This window comes from Colletotrichum paranaense (assembly GCF_030867605.1).
Source record: "Colletotrichum paranaense strain IMI 384185 chromosome Unknown Scaffold_27.1, whole genome shotgun sequence".
NCBI classification, from domain to species: Eukaryota; Fungi; Ascomycota; class Sordariomycetes; order Glomerellales; family Glomerellaceae; genus Colletotrichum; species Colletotrichum paranaense.
Window position 1 is genome coordinate 239,992 of NW_026848985.1, and position 14,395 is coordinate 254,386.

The window sequence follows — 14,395 nt, forward strand, 5'->3', positions numbered from 1 at the left end:
CGGTTCACCTCAAGCAGCGTCGGACTGAAAGAATGCGTGGAATGTTTGAAATGCGGAAGTTGCATCTCAGCTGCGTCCATCGTAAGGTGGCCACTGTAACGCACGGCCACTGTGGCTGGGATGCATGTGTCATCCTGTTTTCGGTTACGGTACGTCTAAGTACGTACCTGGCCGGAAGGGTGGGTCTGGTTTCGGGGCCTCCTCCGGCAAGGCCTCCCCAATGAGGGCCGGGGCCAGCTTCCGACAGGATCCGTTCAACAAAAAGGAAGAATTGTTGAAGCCAACGTGACTAATGATTCTTGAAAAAGACGAAGAGCCGCTACGGAATGATTCGAGCCTTTCTGAACCTGTTGAACACAGTATGCCAAGAACTCTTCGTATCGATTTCTTCCTTGCTGCAACCCCACATCTCGTGGCACTGGGTCATGTCAAGCTGCCTGTCGAAACCAAGCATGTTCGTCAGACCGTATATCATTCCCACGCCATGCGTTGGCTCAATGAAGGTACGGTCGTTGATAATGTGACCGCCAACAAGGCCATGCTTCTTCTCCATCTCTTTCCACTTTTCAACATGCTTCATCAGATAGTGCTCAGGCAGAGGAGCCTGGCGATCTGGCAGAGGAGGAGTGCCCTTCAAACCAAAGTACTCACAGATGACCGGCCATCTGTATCTCCAAGAAGAAGATTCAAAGTTGTCACCGGCATTGTACGTCTGTTTGTGTGTGACATTGGGATGCAACGATGCGTAGATGCAAATCCTGGCGAGAATATCTTGGTTGCTTTCATGGCTGAGATTGTTCCAACACTTTTCGTTGCCCGGGAAAGGGCAATCGACTCCTTTTCCTTGGATTTCTGCAAAGAGAGAAAGGTAAATTCCTAGCGTCTGTGCCGCGCAACAAATGTTGTTGTTTGGCACGAAGCCAACAATTGTGTCAGCTCTGACTTCGCACCAAGACCAACTCTTCCCCTCGCAAAGCCGAGACAGCGCATCAATCTGGTGGTAGTAGAAGAGTTGCGAGCCAAATGGTTCAGGGATTCGCGGTAGCGACTCGCGCAGAGGGAGTTCCGTTGCGAACGGAAAGTGGTCAATGAGATGGATGCCATATGCCTTGGTGCCTGTTGGCAGGACGACAAATTGCAGGCTTGGGGATAGGCGATCAATGGCAGTAACAGCCTTTTTGACGAGCTCAGTGTTGATCTCGCATTCCTTTGCCGGGTCGAGGTTCATAATGTAAGCTGGTAGGTAGTATTAGCACACGGACTGGTGTAAATGCCGTCACTGACGTTCCATACCGCAGAAGTAGACGTGGGTAATCTTCCGGAGATTCTCTACTTTGTTCCGGATATCTGTTTCGAGAGCTTCCTGTCCCCCAGGTGTCAGGATATTTACACCGCTGACAACGTGAAGCTTCTCAGATACTGGCCACTGAGTGATTTCGCGGCTGATTGGGCGATTGGTGAGGGCCGTCACAGAATCAAAGGTATCTTGGCTGGGATAACCTTGGAGTATAGCATTAACGATGGCCCACCCAGTGATTCCACTTGAGCCTGTATCGCCTTGTTAGAACGAGTAAGTTATTTGAGGACGGCTATAAAAACCAAATAGCAGGGCATGCTTCTCAACTGTCTTTGACATGGTGGCTCTTCGAGCACGCAAATAATGAGCTGAGCGCTTGCTATAGTTAGGTTTTTCGTCGGTTGTCACCCCTTTACTTGGTCAAGCCTCTGTAGTTGCGTGGTTCAGTATTCAACATCGATTCAGAATATTGCGAAAGGAGAAGGATAGGTTGAAGACCAGAGATACAGTAATCTGATAACGTTGGTTGCTTAGAAGGATTGGGTCTGACCGGCTTTTTGTTGACCGCTTATCTGCATGCCAAGGTCGCCATTCAACAAGTGCCTCTTAAAAGCTGGATCTTCAGCTTACGAGTAGGAAGAGAATGGGGACTAATTTTCACCGAGGCGTTGCTTGCCCTACGCCGTAACTTTGAGCTTAATCCAGTCATCACCGCCCAAGAGTCCGAGCAGACTTTAACACCGAAGTCAATGCAGTCGACATTGGACGGACTTAGAGTATGAAGGATAAAGTCCATCCTGGCAGAAGACTATCTGAGAATGAACCTGTCATCTTCATGCGATAAAGAATTGATTGACGAAAAGATCTGTGAAGGCAGTGTTGCCAGATGTGTTGCACTGTTCACTATCCGCATGTCTATGCCTTCATACAAATACGAGGTGCAACAACCGGAGTTTACACGGCATTGGTTTATCTCGATCCGGCGAAAGACAATACATAAAAAAACCAAAATGATATTACATATTGTTCTGCCAAGTGTGACTATGGTAGGATGGGACCACACAGACTAAGGTCGTGACCTAGGGGGGGTAGGCGGCAGCGGGAACAAGCATAGTAGTAGAGCACACAGTGAAGCACGCAAAGATACTTCTACTCTTCACATCTCTACAGGGGAACCCCATGCAACCCTCCAAAGGTAAATTGACCAGTGGATAGAACGTGTAAGATAATAGAGGAGGTAGTTGTACAACAACGCCAGGGAGGCGTAGCATGAGTACTTTGGAGGCTGGTAAAAGGTTGGCCTGATAGAGCAGATAGTAAGGAAAATCCTGCAAGGTCTCATTGGCTTCTGGGGCACCCTCTCAGGGCGCTCAACCAAGGATTTGAATGGGTGTATCAGTGCGGTATTGTTTCGGGTTCCAGTCTTCTCCTCCTCATCCTGTCGCACAGCCGATGATCCCCGGATGAGCTCCCCCGCGTGGACTCCGCACAAGCTTGCAGAACCGTGAGGGGCCGAGGTCAACGCCCCACCCCAAGTTCCCCGGCCGTCTGATACTTAAAGGATGTATCGAGGACACTGAATCATTAGCGTCTGGAGCCGCATTAAGCTCTGGATGATACTGGAGTCTGCCATGGAGGGGAGCTCATGAGGTACTTGGACTCGCCTGTTGGTACGGTGCAGCGGATGGTCTCGGCAAGATCGCGGTACCACTAGGCTTGGATGGATTCTCTCGGCTTTATAATGCTCATCGCTATAAGTTGAAAGTTCATTTTGAGGATACAATTCAAAAGTTCAGGCAGAATTACCGACCACAAAGCCCACGGATAATCAAGTCAACAAGTTATGGAGAGTCCCGCTTTTGCTCACCTGCCACCATGGGTGAAAGCCAAGCTCTCACCTTTGGCTATTGAGAAGATCAATGCTGTGTACGAATGGGTCGAAAATGAGTGTATCCCGAGAGAGCAGGTCTTCAAAGCCCAACTCGAGGCTCGACGCTGGACAACACCGCCATTAATACACGAACTGCGCAAAAAGGCCAAAGAACGCGGTCTTTTCAATCTCTTCCTACCCAATCACTTCAAGGAAAGTCCGGGTCTCACGAATTTGGAGTATTCATGCTGCGCCGAGATAATGGGCCGGTGCTACTGGGCAGCCCAGGTACGAAACATGTCTTTGTATTATGGCTGATGGAAAGAATGGTGTGCTAACTTGCTTTAGACGATGAACTGCCACGCTCCAGAGACAGGTAATATCGAGCTTCTGGCCAAGTACTGCAACGAAGCACAGAAGAAGAAATGGCTCCAGCCGCTTCTCGACGGCACTGCATCCTCTGCCTATTCCATGACCGAGCCGGACGTAGCGAGTTCAGACGCAACACAGATCGGAATCAGCATCAAGCGCGAAGGCGACTTCTACGTAATCAACGGAAGGAAGCTCTACGGAAACTGCCTCTGGAACAAGGACTTGTCGTTCTACATCCTCATGGGCTGCACCAACCCAGACAACCCAAAATGGTCCCGTCACTCCATGATCATCGTCCCCTGCGACACGCCAGGAATCAGCCAAGTTCGCAACCTGACAATCATGGGCTATGACCACGCGCCAGAGGGCCACGGAGAATATCTCTACGAGAACGTCCACGTCCCAGTAGAAAACATCATCCTTGGAGAAGGACGCGCCTTCGAGATCGCCCAAGGCCGTCTGGGTCCCGGCCGGATCCACCACTGCATGCGCTTAATCGGGCAATGCGAGAGAGCCTACGAGCTAGCTCTGATCCGCTGCAACGACGCCCGCAAGAAGCCACGCGGAAAACTCATCGGCGAGTTCGATTCCAACATTGAGCGCGTTGCCCAGATGCGTCTCGAGCTGGATGCCGCCCGCCTCGTCGTTCTGAACGCCGCCGATACGATGGATCTTTTGGGGAACAAGGCTGGCAAGAGAGCGATTGCGCAGAGCAAGATCTTGGTGCCGATGATGGCTACGAAGATTATCGACGAGTGCATGCAGATGTATGGAGGCCAGGGACTGACGCAGCATACGCCGCTCCCTGAAATGTGGACGTATGCGCGCTTCGTGAGGATTGCGGACGGACCTGATGCGGCGCATCGGCATCAGGTTGGGAGAGAGGAGATGAAGACGGCGGATGAGGTTATCAAAAAGCACGAGGTGTATCAGGAGCGCTGTAAGAAGTTTGCGGAACAGTACGGGGAGCGGTACATATCATTCGACTAGGGATTAGCCACAGTGAAATCTAGGTGAGCTCTGTACCTTAGCTAACGAGAATGCTAGAGCTTTGAGTCTTTTACTACAATCAAGTGATCGTAGTAGTAAGCGAGTGTAGTCAATGCTCACACTCTCATCATGGGTTTCGAGAGCCATCGCCAGCTGGATGAGCTTTCCTTTGGTCGACGTCCATATCTTCTTCATCAAAACTTCCTATACAGTGACCATGTCAATTATCGTACCGCTCAGAAGTCCTGCGCCTCAACAGCCATTAACGGTTGCGAGCCAACCACAAGAACAAAGTGGGGAGAACGCTGATCCAGCGGAAAGTCAGCCGTTCTCCCGAATCAGTTATGCTTAATTTAGACAACCAACTCGACTAAGGATGTCACAACTTACTCAGCATTCAATTTGTACGAAAGACCCAGTATTATCGTCAGCTTTGGTCCTTCTGTCCAACAAAAGATCCCCGCAGCTTGGTGGCGTTTCTCGTGTGGTGTCGTGGAACCCAAGAGATTTTCGTTGGCACAGAAGGCTGCGTAAGCTGCGCCAAGTTGGACGTGCATGCGTCTCCAGGCAGGCGAGAACAACGATCCCCTCATTGAGGGTGCATTCATGCGCTGTGATTATGTGAAGCCGGAATGAAGGAGGACGCCGAACTTATCTCCGTGGTCCTTCGATAGCCTTTGTGTAATGGGTCATGGCCGGAGTTGTAGATGCTCAGAAGATTATCAAGATTGATTTGCTCATTTAAGCCCGTTCTTCTCTGTGTCGTTGACTGAAGTTCCGTCCAAGATCCGTCGTCTTGTCTCAAACAGTACCCTTTCTTAAAGCATCTACTCATCATGGATACATTCGGGTCGTCGTTGAAGGAAGCTGTGAGCGGCAGCAAGTCGGAGTTCCCTTGGAGCAAGACCAATCTCCCCAAGCAGCTGTACATAAACAACCAAGTGAGCAGGAGTTTATTCTCTAAGAAAACTTGACGTCGCTGACAGAACGTTAGTATGTCGACTCCAAAAACAGTAAGAAGCTAGAGCTCTTCAACCCCAATGACGAATCTCCAGTAGCCGGTGACGTCCCTCTCGGCGGCCAAGAGGACGTCGACGCCGCCGTCGCAGCAGCAGAAGCCGCCTTTCCCAAGTGGAAAAAGACGCTACCGACCGTGAGGCGGGACATGCTGAACAAGCTCGCCGATCTGGTCGAGCAGCACGGTCAGGTCCTGGCGGACCTCAACCGCCTCACTCTGGGAGCGCCTTGGGCAACCTTTGGAAGCTTGGAGATGAAGATGGCCAGTGAGAGTCTGAGGTACTTCGCGGGCTGGACGGATAAATTCCCCGGCGAGACGTATCCCCAGGAAGATGGTGAGATAGCGCGTGTCTTTGATGTCGAATTTTGACTAACGTGGATGTAGGCTTCTTGAAGATTGTTCGGAATGAACCACTTGGCGTTTGCTGTGGAATCATTCCCTGGAACGGTCCTGTTGGGAGTATTGGCATGAAGGTATAAAGTCACGCGGAACGACTCCCTCTTAGTTTTTTCATGCTACTAAAAACTCGTATAGGCTGGTCCCGCGCTTGCAATGGGCAACTGCTTCATCCTTAAGCCATCAGAGAAGACGCCGCTTGCAGCGCTGGCCTTCGGCACCCTCATCGAACAGGCCGGGTTCCCGCCAGGCGTATTCCAGATCGTCTCTGGCGACGGAAGCACGGGTGCGCTGTTGGCTAGCCACATGAAGGTGCGCAAGGTCAGCTTCACAGGCTCGACGAACACGGGCCGCAAGATCCAGGAGATGGCGGCCAAGAGCAACATGAAGCGGGTGACGCTCGAGCTCGGCGGAAAGTCGCCCGCCGTCGTGTTCAAGGACTGTAACCTCGAGAACGCAATCACCTGGTGTGCGAACGCCATTACGGCGAATACGGGGCAGGTGTGCGTCGCTGCTAGCAGGGTGTATGTCGAGGCGCCCATCTACGATGAGTTTGTCGCCGGGTATAAGAAGGCCATGGAGGAGAAGCTCAAGGGTGTTGGTGACCCGGACGCTGAGGGGACTACCATTGGCCCATTGGTCGACAAAGCTCAGTTTGAGAGGGTTCAGGGCTTCATTGAGCGTGGTCAGCGAGGGCAGGGGACGCTCTTGGTTGGCGGAGGCCGAGTTGGCGAAAAGGTAAGGAATTCTGTCCAGGATCGCTGTCCAGATGAGAAATTTTTGTTAATCTCTAGCCTAGGGCTACTATGTCGAGCCCACGGTGTTCGAAGGCGTGGCGCAAGACGCCGAGATCGCTCGACAGGAAATCTTTGGGCCAGTGTCCATCATCAACAAGTTCGAAACCGAGGAGGAGATCATTGAGAAGGCCAATGATACCAACTTTGGGCTCATGGCTGGCATCTTCAGTCAAGACATCAATCGTTGCCTGAGAGTTGCTTCAGAGATTGACAGCGGTATGGTGGGGATCAACTGTATCAGCCTGATGTTTCTGACGGCGCCGTTTGGTGGTACCAAGGAGAGTGGACTGGGTCGGGAGGGCGCGATCAATGCGCTAAGAACCTTCACGGAGCCTAAGACTGTCATGGTGAACTTGACGTACTGAGGGGGCCATAGTCGTACATAATAGTGTATCCCGAATAGTGAGTTGATAGGTCATGCCATTACTACTACCATGTGATCGTAGCCACACCGTGCCGACCCCATCTTCATGTCTCATCAGGTCGCTTGTGTTCACACATTCTATACCGGGATTTAATATCCTGTAATCTAGCCATTTACGAGCGACCCATCGTCTTACAGCTTGGATTGTCGTCCAGCAACTAACCGCGCCCCTCCATCGATCTCAATGACCACGCCGTTTCTTTCCGGAGATATTAGTAGGAAGATCTTGAACCAGTCGGAACCGTACTTACACGTATTTCGCTGCTCGAGAACACAGGAACACGGCGACACCAGCGATGTCGTCTGGCTCACCAAGCCGGCCAAGGGGATTGCCTCTGCTCAGCTCTTCGATTCCACCAAGGTTATTGATTAAACCTTGTGCCAGCTTCGACGGGAAAAAGCCAGGGGCAATGATGTTGGACGTGATGTTCTTCGGGCCTAGTGCGACCGCGAAATTACGTCCCAGATGCTGAGAATGATATCAGCGACACCGCAACTTACGACCATTTCATTGAGAGGTAAGAACTCACATTGGCAGCTGCTTTTGATGCCGCGTACATGATAGTACCGTGTTCACCAACGTGCGGTACATTGCCACCCGCTGTCGAGCTCACGGTGAGCACCCGGGCTGGATCGTGTTCTGACGCTGCTTTCTCGAGTAGAGGTAGGAACCTCGAGTGTCGTCAATACATCGTTGCCACTAAATCATATTTGCTGATGGCAACGCGCTCACTTTTGAACCAACTCAAACACGCCTCTCACGTTGAGATCCAAAATCTTGACTGAGCTGCTGGGCGGGGCATCCTCAAACTTGGAACCCCAGGCTGCTCCAGCATTACAGACCAAGATGTTCAGTCCCTTCTCGCCCACGATGTTCTTGACTTCTCCGACGAGACGGACGATATCTTTCGAGTCGGCGACGTTTGCGGCGATTCCAATTGCCTTACCTCGAGTATTGGGGAGACGGTTAAGCTTGTCAATGGCTTGGCTAATGGCTTGCTCGCCCTCCAATTTTCTGGCGGTGATGATGACGTGAGAGCAACCTGAGAGGAGGAACGCCGTGGCCATGTGCAGACCTAACCCACGAGATCCCCCAGTGACGAGGGCAGTCTTCCCCTTGAGGGAAAAAGTAGAGCCGAAGTCTTTGAATTCCGACATGGTAGGGGATGACTTAGTCGACGATGTGGCCCACAAGCAATAAACGGTCTTCGCAAATCGCTCTCACCACACAACAAAAAGTATCAGATCCAGATAGTCAGTGACCAAACGCAAAACAAAGAGCTTCCCGGGGCTATTGCCGGTCGCTTCGGTTTAGTCTCCTCCCGGGGAACTCGGGCAAGTCGGGGTAGCAGCATGGCGCCGGCTCGACCCCAGGTTTCCCCAACGTTACCCCGCATAAACCCCCCTACCGAGGCGATCCCGAGGGAAGACACGGCCGTTAGTAGCCCCATCCCAAAGTGCTAGGACCTGGACAGGATGACGACGGTACAACACACGCGGACCCTTGCCGGGGTTCGTAGTCAGATTTCATGATAATGCCTGACTCTCTAGACTCATTAGGTTGAGGTGTACCTTCAAGCTTCGTGAAGTTCGATCCGGCGCTATCCAATATCTCATTCAAGTTCTGAATTTCTTCTTCAACCCTTGCGTTTTCTATATTCAATCTCACTTTGTTCCCATCTTCCGAGCGCACCAGAGCTGACCAACAATAACAAAATGGTCTTCAACTCACCTTATCCGCCCCTGGATATTCCAAAGACAAACCTCCTCTCATACCTATTCCCCAAAGGGTCAACGCCATCTGATGAACCCATATGGATCGACTGTAAAGATGACAAAATCAATCTCTCACCAAAGCAGATGCTGCAATGGGTGAAGAGACTGGGATTCGGCCTCCAAAACCTCGGTCTCAAACGCGGAGATGTGGTCATGATTTGCACACCCAACCAGATCTTTGTGCCGGTAGCATACCTTGGTATCGTGTCCGTAGGCTGCGTCTTCAGCGGCGCCAACCCAGCTTACACAGTTCCTGGTACGTTTTCTCGACTGAATTGCAACCAATGTTTGACTAAAACTGTGCAGAGCTTGTGCATCAAATGACCAACACTGCGGCCAAGGTTGTACTCGTCCACCCAAATCATCTAGATCAGGTCTTGGAAGCCGCGGACAAGTCCAGAATACCTCGTTCTCGGGTCTTTCAGTTCTCCGAGGTTGAGAACCCGGTCAAGCACGGGGTGCCGGACTGGAGGCGGATGATTGGCACACCAGCCCAGGCAAACTCATATCAATGGCCAGAGCTGAGCGCGGAAGAGTCGACCAGCACCGTTGCAACCATCAACTACTCATCGGGCACCACTGGCCTGCCAAAAGGCGTCTGCGTATCACACCAAAATCTCATTGCCAACGTCGAGCAGACGATCTACATGAGATACGCGGAAAAGCCATGCTCCTTTGAGAACCGGCCCCGGGAGAGATGGATCGGCTTCTTACCCCTCTACCACGCCTACGGCCAGCTCTATGCCGTCCTCATGGCGATGAAACTGGATGTCCCGATCTACATTATGAAAGAGTTCCGGTACGAGGACTTCCTCTTCGCCATTGGCAAGTACAAGATCACCAACCTGCAAGTCGCGCCCCCTATCCTCGTCATGCTATCGAAGCGGCCAGAGACAGCCCGCTACGACTTGTCGAGCGTCAAGGACATGCTCTGCGGAGCGGCGCCCTTGTCGCGGGAGCTGCAGAATGAGTGCCAGAGGAGGTTCTCGGTGCAAATCAACCAAGGGTGGGGCATGACGGAGGTGACTTGCGGGGGCATCATGGTACCTGGAGGCATCAAAGACGACACTGGCAGTGTGGGAAAGCTGGTGCCAAACTGTGAGTGTAAGCTGGTGGATGAGGAGGGCAAGGAGGTCGGCTTTGGTGAGCCGGGAGAGTTGTGTATGAAGGGTCCCAACATTTGCCTCGGGTACTGGCGCAACGAGGTTGCCACCAAGGAGGCGTTGGTGGATGGGTGGCTCAAGACGGGTGATATCGCCGTCTGCAATGAAGATGGCTACTTCTGGATCGTGGACCGCAAGAAGGTAAGGGTCTTGTCTTCGCGTCCTCGAAGTCGGACAACTTTCTAACAAAATTTGCAGGAGCTTATCAAGGTCAACGCCCTCCAAGTTGCGCCCGCAGAATTGGAAGCCGTCTTGCTCGAGAATGAGCACGTTGCAGACGCTGCCGTTGTGGGAATCACGATGTAAGCAACATACATAATGTTGAAACGACTGCAGCTCACAAGACACTGACATCACAACGTAGTGAGGGCAACGAGTGGCCTAGAGCTTACGTGGCTCTCCAGGACGTCTCATTAGGGAAGGTTAAGCCAGAAAATATCCAAGAATGGATCAAACCGAGGGTCGCCAAGCACAAGGCGCTCGTCGGTGGTGTAGTGTTTGTCAATGAGGTTCCCAAGCTTGCGAGCGGGAAGATTCAAAGAAAGGTGATGCGCGAGTGGTCTAAGAGGGATGCAGCGGCCCTGGAGAATGCCGCGAAGAGTCCGAGATCGAGGTTGTGAATTGATAATGGGGTTACACGATAACGGGTTTGGTACTTGGCACCAGAGGAGGTGATGGTTATGAGTTGCAACTCTTGTATCTAATTGGCCGGTCATGCAGGAAGCATCTGCAACTCATCATCAACTGTCGAATAGCATATCAAGGACAGCTCCCATGCAGGCACATATTGTTGTGAACAAAACCGTAATGAAGATCTTGACGAACTCCATGCTCAAACAAGCGTAGTCCTCCGCGCGTTAATACGAACTTGAGCAGCGTCCCTTTCGATGAGACCGGCCATTCTCGATCTGACCTACAGTAACGTCAAAAAGACATGTACGTGTTTGTGTAACCCCAGTTCACGCTCCGTTTTCCGGTTGAGGTCTTCCGACCTACCCGCAGTCGTTTTCACGTACTGTTTGTTTCCCCGCAAGGCCGCATATGCCCCTCTGGCAAAGGTCGTCACTGCTACCCTCATGTAGTCTGTTATGACAGGCTTTCACCGGGGTCCGCGGTCATATGTGATATCCCGGAGATCACTTATACAGTGCAACATCGTGGAGTGCGGACACTAGATCCTTCCCGGGGCGGCAATACCCTTCTATTTCATGACCAATTGCCGAAGGGTATCCAGCCAATCCCTCTTGAGCACGCATATTTGTCTCGGAGCTCATGTACAGACGACATCAGCCAAGTTGCGCTCGCGCCTCCCCTTCAGCATAGTGGAACACAAGAACGGCGTATCAGGTTCGGCCAATGTTGGTCTCGATCAACACCCACTTCATCTTTGACCTCTCCACACTCCGGTGGGCCCGAGGGGTTGCCATATCTTAGAGATGACACCCATTTCTTATAGGCAGGACGAAATTTTGAGTCAGTAAAGCCACTGTGCGGCTCGCGAGTCTGACTCGAAGTGACTCTTGGATTTACCATCGATGGCATTGTACATTCAGTCGTCTGATGTTGATGCTGCCCGCACCTGCAGTATGGAATGCACGCGGCCGTCATCCGGGACAGTTTGGACGCCACCGCCGAGGTTGTCTGATAACTGCCATGCCTAGGAAGAGCTGCGAGCGTGAGACTCGAACCTCGCCTCAATAACAAGCGTACAAGGTTGCGGCTTGCCTTTGGCGTAGAAACTGTCTGTTTTTGTAACGCTAAAAGTATGTCTACGGTCAACGGTAACGACGATTTGATACTTACATGACGTTAATTTACGGGGGCCATCAACTTCCTAGTTTACTTGTACCCCTTCCCCATATGTATTGCGTTATTGCGGCTAACTGAAATGAACATAAATATCTGGCTCTTGGGTTTCCCTCGCCAACAGACTTCTCGAGCTTGACTTTCGTGTAACCTCGAATTTCTATAATCCACTTCATCCAAACAATCCTGATTTGATACCACTTGACCATGGGGGATATCCTGCTACCAGAACCCACAAGTGCGGGAGATAGAGACGCAGCAAGACGCCCGTCAGCTCCGATTCATAGCGAAAGACACGTAAGGATCATTTGCGTCGGCGCAGGTGCTTCTGGCTTGTTGCTAGCCTACAAGCTCCAACGACATTTCTCCAACTACTCGCTTCAGTGTTATGAGAAGAACCCCTCGGTAGCTGGAACATGGTTCGAGAACAGATATCCCGGGTAGGTACACCTCCAGTCAAAGTCAACAAAGACTTGCCCAGACCAAGACCTGCAAGTCCTGATCTTCATAGGTGTGCTTGCGACTTTCCGTCGCACAATTACACTTGGACTTTTGAACCAAAGCTGGACTGGTCCGCCGTTTATCCTCCGGCCCCCGAGATCCTGGAATATTTTGAAAACTTTGCCAAAAAGTATTCACTATACCAATACATCAAGCTCCAACACCAGGTCATCGGCGCCCATTGGAACTCGGAAGCCGGCGGCTACGACGTCCACGTCAAAGACACATCCACAGGCGAAATTATCATCGATCACTGCGACTTCCTCATCAACGCAGGCGGCGTCCTCAACAACTGGAAATGGCCAGAGATCCCAGGCCTCTCGAGGTACCGCGGCAAGCTACTTCACACCGCAAACTGGGACGACAGCGTCTCTCTGCAAGGCAAGCACGTCGGCCTGATCGGCAACGGCAGCTCGGGCATCCAAGTCCTGCCCGCGATCCGCGAGCAGTGTAAACGCGTGACGACCTTCATCCGCAGACCGACCTGGGTGTCGCCCGCCCAGGGTCTCGAACAGCACTTATTCAGCCCCGCGGAGAAGGCAGAATTTGCGACGAAGCCGGGAGCCCTCCTCGAGTATCGCAAGAATAACGAGTCTGGTCTCAACGGGCAGTTTGGAATTTTTCTGAAGAATAACAAGATCAACGAGGACACGCACGCGTACTTTATCCAGCAGATGAAGGAGAAGCTCAATGACCCTGCGCTCGAGTCGAAGCTCATTCCGGAGTGGAGCGTGGGATGTCGTCGTTTGACGCCGGGCGTCAACTACCTCGAGTCACTCACCAAGCCCAACGTAGAGGTCGTGTACGGCGGCATCAAGGAGATCACGGAACGGGGGTGCGTCGCCGATGACGGGCGGGAGTACCCCGTAGACGTACTCATCTGCGCCACGGGCTTCGATACATCCTTCAAGCCGCGCTTCCCCATCGTCGGTCCTTCGGGCGAGAATCTCCAGGACAAATGGGCCTCGGATCCTGAGTCGTATATGGGCATGGCGGCGTCCGGGTTCCCAAACTACTTCATCATATTGGGTCCCAACTGCCCCATCGGCAACGGGCCCGTCCTCCCTGCCATCGAGGCGCAGGTGGACTGGATGCTCAAGGTCATTGATCGCTATCAGACTACCAATGTCGTCTCTTTCACGCCCAAAGAGGAGGCAGTCCGCGACTTTGTGGATTACAAGGAGTCTTTTATGCCGCAGACCGTGTGGTCGGATTCTTGTCGGTCGTGGTATAAGCCTCGTGACGACGGCCCTGTTGTGGCGCTGTGGCCGGGCTCGACGCTACATTACATTGAAGCCATTAAGGAGGTGCGGTGGGATGATTTCGAGGTCAAGTACGCCGGGAACAGGTTCGCATGGTTGGGGAACGGGTACTCGCAGACGGAGCTGGACGAGACGGCGGACTGGGCATATTATATTCGGGACGAGGATGATGATCCGCCCCTGTCGACGGCTGGAAAGAGGAAGTTGCTTACCAAGAGTGGTACTATCATGGGTCCGAGGAAGACTGTGACGTTCTGCGGGAATCCTGAGGAGGAGGAGGAGCAGCATCAGGAGGTGAAGGAAGCATTTAGACTGTAATGAAGAGCGAACCTAGTATTACGTTTTGCAAGCTAATTAGCTACTTCTCACGATCTCTGTGGATATCCTACCTGATTACCTTCAGCATGGTACATCTAGTGAGTCAGTAGAGTCACAAAGTAATCGTGAGATACCCCTCTGTGATTCATAAACACAGCAGGTAAGACGAAATAAGGAAATGGTCAAAAAGCCAAAAACACCAGGAGCCGACCGGACCGAGGTTCGAACGCAGGAGTACTGAAGAGTACGGAGCATCACGCACCAGTCAGCACTTCACGGCTCCCAACCCATCGGTCACCAGGCCCGATATTTGTTGTTACGATGGGAAGGCACTAGACTTCTGATAAGGTCTGCTGGCCTGATCTCGCTGTGTGTATACCGACTGGCAGTTCCGGTTCATTCCAT

General features: G+C 52.2%; 6 protein-coding genes across 6 annotated transcripts; 4 read left to right on the forward strand and 2 right to left on the reverse strand.

The window, feature by feature from the left end:
* Positions 1-319: 319 nt before the first annotated feature.
* On the reverse strand, positions 320-1,636 carry CPAR01_16675 (SirQ; the record flags this gene model as incomplete). The annotated part of the gene is made up of 3 exons (XM_060500920.1): positions 320-1,236; positions 1,285-1,548; positions 1,600-1,636. 3 exons carry the CDS (start codon positions 1,634-1,636, stop codon positions 320-322), a joined length of 1,218 nt encoding a protein of 405 aa, XP_060340435.1.
* Positions 1,637-3,140: 1,504 nt separating this feature from the next.
* On the forward strand, positions 3,141-4,529 carry CPAR01_16676 (acyl-CoA dehydrogenase family member 10; the record flags this gene model as incomplete). Its single annotated transcript, XM_060500921.1, has 2 exons — positions 3,141-3,455; positions 3,516-4,529. The coding sequence occupies 2 exons, from the start codon at positions 3,141-3,143 to the stop codon at positions 4,527-4,529; spliced, it is 1,329 nt and encodes a 442-aa protein (XP_060340436.1).
* An 836-nt stretch (positions 4,530-5,365) lies between these two features.
* Positions 5,366-7,105, forward strand: CPAR01_16677 (aldehyde dehydrogenase; the record flags this gene model as incomplete). The annotated part of the gene is made up of 5 exons (XM_060500922.1): positions 5,366-5,470; positions 5,524-5,881; positions 5,932-6,020; positions 6,082-6,681; positions 6,743-7,105. The coding sequence occupies 5 exons, from the start codon at positions 5,366-5,368 to the stop codon at positions 7,103-7,105; spliced, it is 1,515 nt and encodes a 504-aa protein (XP_060340437.1).
* A 191-nt stretch (positions 7,106-7,296) lies between these two features.
* Positions 7,297-8,322, reverse strand: CPAR01_16678 (rhamnolipids biosynthesis 3-oxoacyl-(acyl-carrier-protein) reductase; the record flags this gene model as incomplete). The annotated part of the gene is made up of 4 exons (XM_060500923.1): positions 7,297-7,363; positions 7,416-7,633; positions 7,695-7,836; positions 7,898-8,322. 4 exons carry the CDS (start codon positions 8,320-8,322, stop codon positions 7,297-7,299), a joined length of 852 nt encoding a protein of 283 aa, XP_060340438.1.
* A 558-nt stretch (positions 8,323-8,880) lies between these two features.
* On the forward strand, positions 8,881-10,723 carry CPAR01_16679 (4-coumarate-CoA ligase 2; the record flags this gene model as incomplete). Its single annotated transcript, XM_060500924.1, has 4 exons — positions 8,881-9,196; positions 9,247-10,244; positions 10,302-10,405; positions 10,468-10,723. 4 exons carry the CDS (start codon positions 8,881-8,883, stop codon positions 10,721-10,723), a joined length of 1,674 nt encoding a protein of 557 aa, XP_060340439.1.
* A 1,393-nt stretch (positions 10,724-12,116) lies between these two features.
* Positions 12,117-13,990, forward strand: CPAR01_16680 (monooxygenase; the record flags this gene model as incomplete). The annotated part of the gene is made up of 2 exons (XM_060500925.1): positions 12,117-12,349; positions 12,421-13,990. 2 exons carry the CDS (start codon positions 12,117-12,119, stop codon positions 13,988-13,990), a joined length of 1,803 nt encoding a protein of 600 aa, XP_060340440.1.
* Positions 13,991-14,395: the final 405 nt, after the last annotated feature.